The sequence below is a fragment of the Sceloporus undulatus genome, unplaced genomic scaffold (genome assembly GCF_019175285.1).
Source record: "Sceloporus undulatus isolate JIND9_A2432 ecotype Alabama unplaced genomic scaffold, SceUnd_v1.1 scaffold_1414, whole genome shotgun sequence".
NCBI lineage: Eukaryota > Metazoa > Chordata > Lepidosauria > Squamata > Phrynosomatidae > Sceloporus > Sceloporus undulatus.
Genome location: NW_024804334.1, coordinates 1 through 4,769, shown reverse-complemented (window position 1 = coordinate 4,769; position 4,769 = coordinate 1). Strand labels below are relative to the sequence as shown.

The 4,769-nt window shown below is 46.3% G+C and overlaps 1 protein-coding gene across 1 annotated transcript; it reads left to right on the top strand.

Moving 5' to 3' along the window:
• The first annotated feature begins 270 nt into the window (after positions 1-270).
• On the top strand, positions 271-1,730 carry LOC121917887 (neurotrophin receptor-interacting factor homolog). The gene is made up of 3 exons (XM_042444001.1): positions 271-416; positions 850-935; positions 1,144-1,730. The coding sequence occupies exons 1-3, from the start codon at positions 287-289 to the stop codon at positions 1,303-1,305; spliced, it is 378 nt and encodes a 125-aa protein (XP_042299935.1). The 5' UTR covers positions 271-286; the 3' UTR covers positions 1,306-1,730.
• Positions 1,731-4,769: the final 3,039 nt, after the last annotated feature.

Below are 4,769 nucleotides of genomic sequence, written 5' to 3'. Positions count from 1 at the left end.
GAGCTATGCCAGATTGTGTATATATTGCTATAACATATTTGTAAATATTTTACTGCCACTAAGATTAAATGCTTCTTTGGAAGAACCTCAGCAGTTTAGAGTGAAACTCTATTCAGGAGCAGGAGTTGGTGTCTCCAGCTACTTTCAGACTCGGCAGTGGCCTTTGTTTTCCTGGCTGGCAATCTTCTGTGTATGAACTTAGTTTTTCCTCAGCGCTAACCAATTCTTCTCTCTTCTCCCTCCCTCCACATTTCTGCTTCTGCTGCAGGACTCGTTTCTGAAAGAGATGACCCAGAAGGAGAAGTGTCCTTTTGAATCCAGTCAAAGGCAGTGGCCCAAGTGGATCACACAGGAAGAATGCTCCAGTACACCATGTGGAGTTGAGCTGAGTGGAGAAGGAATGTCCTCCTCAATGAGTAAGGGCTAATGGGGTAGTTTCCTCTCTGACTCACTTTTCTCAGATATGTTTGAAATATCTGGACTCTATCAATTGCAGCACTTGGACCATTTTGTATAGCCTAACTAGCACTTTGGAATTACAGGCATAGCTCAAGTTAACAAAGCTTCTCACAGTGAAGTATATTTTACAGGGATATTTTATACCACACCAGCTTGCCTGTTCCTCCTCATCTTCTTTGTAGCTAACTTTCAAAAGAAGATTGGCACTAGGAAGATGGTGAAGGAGGATAGGAGAAGCACAGATTTTCAGTATCCAGTTACAGTGTCATGTCTATAGAAAACAATGCAATAAAGCCTGGTGTGGGAAATGGTGTATGCTGCATTGGCACATGTAGGAGGGACTGTAAGGAGAGAGAAGGGTTAGACATACTCCTTCCTTTTTTCTTCCAGGAGGCAGAATAAGGATCGGGTCTAAGTGTACAAGCACATCTCTTCACCCTGTTGGACTCAGAACACCTTCTGGGAGGCTAGATCAGGTAGGGAACAGGATCTCAAGTGAGCCAACAAAGGGCTGGGCTGGGTGTTTACTGTATCTCCCTTTGAAAACTCCCTGGTCCCCACAGAATCTTGTCCTATCCGTTTGCTTCCATTACAGGTTGCTACTGTAAGGAGCCTTTGGATGGCATGCTGTAAGCATTTCAATTTTCTTGAGCAACCGGAAAGAATTATTTTTTCTTTCTGCAGGTTACCTTTGAGGTGTCTGTGGATTTTACAGAGGAGGAGTGGGCCCTGCTGGATCCAGTCCAAAAGGCCCTTCATCGGGAAGTAATGGAGGAGATTCTGGGGCCCCTATTCTCTCTGAGTAAGGCTCTCCTTTCTTGGGATTGTGCAGCTTCGAAGTGCTGAAAAGTAACCAGGAGTTCAATCTTGCTAGATCACAGCAGGCTGAGTGGTTTTCTTTCAGCATCGCTTATGTCTCTGGCTTCTCTTCCCAGAAAGCCCTTCAGTAGCAGACCTTGGTTAAGGTCACAGTGGATGATGTGAGGTCGAGCTGGGCTCCTGAGCTTGGACCACTGTAGTATTGGGGGCTTCACTAGCATTCCTTTCCCAGACCTCCTTGCCAAAAAACTGAGAAAGCCAAGCCCTGGTGTGGAGGCAGGGGCTAGTTAGCGTATGGTGACCTTGAGGTGAACCTGCCATAGGGTTTATCATCAAGATTTGTTCAAAGGCAGTTTGTCATTGCCTTTCTCTGAGGCTGAGAGGATGTGACCTTCCAAAAGCCACTAAGTTCATTTGTACCCTGGTCTCCAGGAATTTTAGTCCAACACTCAAACTAGTACAGGCTGGTTCTCCTTTGGCCCCTTTAGATAGCAAGGAATCCCATGCTCTCAGTAGAAGAACACATTTTGGGACTGACCAAAAGTCTGAAATAGATAATGAAGGTACAACTGGACCTCCTGATCGACAGATTCTTTATCCATATCTTGAAAATATTGAAAAACATATAAATTCCAAAAAGCAAACCTTGCCAATTATTTAAGAGGCACCATTTTACTCTACTATTGTATTTAATAGGACTTGAGCAATTCCAGAAGATAGCAATAGTCCTCTGTACCTACGTCAGTCAGTATGTTTATTGAATAGCCCAAGGGCCGTTTCAAAATACTCAAGACATAGCAATACAAGTAATGACACACACACACACACACACACACACATATATATATATAATCTTAATATAGTGCACTAAGTACAATACCACAATACAATATAGATACATACCTACCTTGTGGTCTGGATATTTTAATAATAGATATTCCATTTAATAGAAATTATTAGGACTCTAGTACAGTTGGCCCTTGGTATCTGAGGTATCTGGACATCCCTCCCACACACAAGAATGGCAAAAAATACAGGACCTCAAGTCTCATTCTTCCCAATTACAGATAGACTTCATGTGTGCGCTGCCATTGGGAAGAATGGGGTGGGACCAGCTGTGGATGCATCAATCCTCAGATGCCAAGCCCATGAAAAAGCCAACTGTATGTTGTACAGATGTTCTCTGTAAATTTCAGAGACCTTGACATGGATAACTAAGTGGACCTTATCTTGCTGTTCCCCAAATATTTTCACACAACTTTAGAATTTCTTGTTAAGATACATCATACAATTAAAAACTGCTGAAATGGAGAAGTGCCAGAAATTAAGTCCACAGATAGATGTTCTAAAGTTCTTTCTTCAAGTGAATACATCACTCTGTATTTCAGCATTATCTGATGGCTGTAAGAGCTGGGAGTCGATCCTTAGTCTCCAGGGATGCAAGACCACTAGCTGCACAATACTGATTCTGCATTAATGCCACCAAGCAGAATCTGGTGCGTTTGTGAGATTTTCCCCTCCTTTCCTGGCACATTTTGCTTATGATCAGAAACAACCCAGATGTTGCTTGCCCAGAGGTTTCCCAGCAGACAGGGTCTTAACCTCCTGTATTCTGGGTTAGCTCCTCCCAATTTGCTCCTGTAGGCAGGGACAGCAGAACAAAAGACCGGCCCCCACATAGGGAGGAGCTAGCCCCCTGGGCCCCAGTCTTGTTCCTGCCTACGCTCCTAGCAGGATGTATCTTTTCGAGCCAGCAAAGTTTTTCCTTTCGCCGAAAGCGGTTTGAGAGTTTTCTTAGCTTTCCCTTCTTCTCCTCTCTTCTGCCTTTCCCCCCTTCCTTGGTGGTGGCTATGGCAGAGGACCCCAAGAGCACTGGTTAAGGGTCATCCTTAGCTCAGGCTTCCTTAGCTCAGGGTCTGCCAGCTCAACATAGGGAGATGGCTTCAGAGAGAGACTCATTGGAATGTGTTTGCTGTTGCTTTGCAGCTTCTTCACTACAGCTGCTCCAGGCCTTTCTTGTTCTTTGTTTATCTTGCTGCCTTGGAAGCATGAAGAAAGACTTAATAAGGCAAGGGCTCCAAGGATTGGAGCAAGGTCATGGCTTTGCCAATGAGGCTCCCTCTCCTCCAAGCTGCCCCCTTTTATGTTGGGAGCACAGGAGATTTCTGCAAACAGCATTGCAGCACATGGGAGCTGTGGAAACAGATGGTGAGGGGCATCCCCTCCATGTCTCTGTTTCTCCACACCACCTCTGCCCAGCCTGTTTAGGGCCAGGGGTCAGTGAGGAAACTGGCCAGAAGTCATGGAAACATCTCTGCCCAGCCTGTTTAGGGCCAGGGTTCAGATGACAGGCCAGCCAAAAGTCATGGCAAAGAGTTTCTCTGCATCACCTCTGCCCAGCCTGAAACAGTGCCAAGGTCAGAGAGTCAAGCCAGCCACAAGATGCCGGAGAAGTGGTGAGTACCAGGGGGCCTCTCTCTCCAGCCACCAAAGAACCTTGGCCAGATCTAATGCCCTCGCTCAGGGCAGGCATTGCCAGGAGACCTCTTCCATTGCCACTGCAGCCACCATGCCTAACATAAGGCTTGGGACTGCTAAGAGGTCAGATGGGGGGATAAGCTCTTGGTCTCCCCCTTCCCATCTCTGACCCCAGTGGCACTCAGGACCCCAACAGGTCTGGGAGGTCCTTTTGCAGACTGGGAAACACATGGTCGTGTTGCCAGGGCTCCTGCACTTTCTTTTTCAATTCTTATAATGAGATGGTGTGTAAGGAGGCAGAGGACTCCTCCTCTTTGTTGTACAGCCGCATGGTTATAAAGGAAACTAGACTTGGCCCAGCAGGGGCTGAAACTTCCAGCTCTAAAATGGTCTTTTTTGGCTGCCACAGAGCATCTCACAAAGAAACACAAAATGGCTTCATGTCCTCCCCAGAGACGGCATGGCCTCTCCCACCCACTTCTAAACAGAGACTGGAGGGTCATCTATCGGTTATGCTTTGATTGAGAGTTCCTGCATGGCAGAATGGGGTTGGACTGGATGGCCCTTGGGGTCTCTTCCAATCCAGGGATTCTATGAGAGAGCACATGGATACAAATCCTCCTGTGTTCCCTCCTCAAAAATAACAACAAAAAAGGGGGAAACCACTTGTGGATAACATGGGTAGAGAGTTCCCTTCACGTCACCCCCAATTGTGTTTGGCTGCCCCAAACTGTGGCATTCTTGAGAGAGCAGGTGGAGTGCTTGGCCTCTCCTTTCCATCAGAGATTATTCTTTCTCAGGATACAGATATACCTCAGGTAAATGTGGAGCCATATCCCACAGCAGCCCCTCTGCCTTCCCAGCTACCTATGCAAGTGGGAAGGGAGTTGAGGACCAAGCCAGTTTCTATAATGCAGCCAGGTTACTATAAAGCCTGCCTGAGATTAAAAGGGCTAAGCTTGTAAACCCCAGCTTGAAGTTGGGGCTGTTTCAAACATAAATAAAACAAAATG

Coding starts and splice junctions, on each gene's coding strand:
- LOC121917887 (XM_042444001.1), top strand. CDS start 287: ATGACCCAGAAGGAGAAGTGTCCTTTTGAATCCAGTCAAAGGCAGTGG. Junction 417..849: donor AGGAATGTCCTCCTCAATGA/GTAAGGGCTAAT, acceptor TTTTTCTTCCAG/GAGGCAGAATAAGGATCGGG. Junction 936..1,143: donor CTTCTGGGAGGCTAGATCAG/GTAGGGAACAGG, acceptor TTCTTTCTGCAG/GTTACCTTTGAGGTGTCTGT.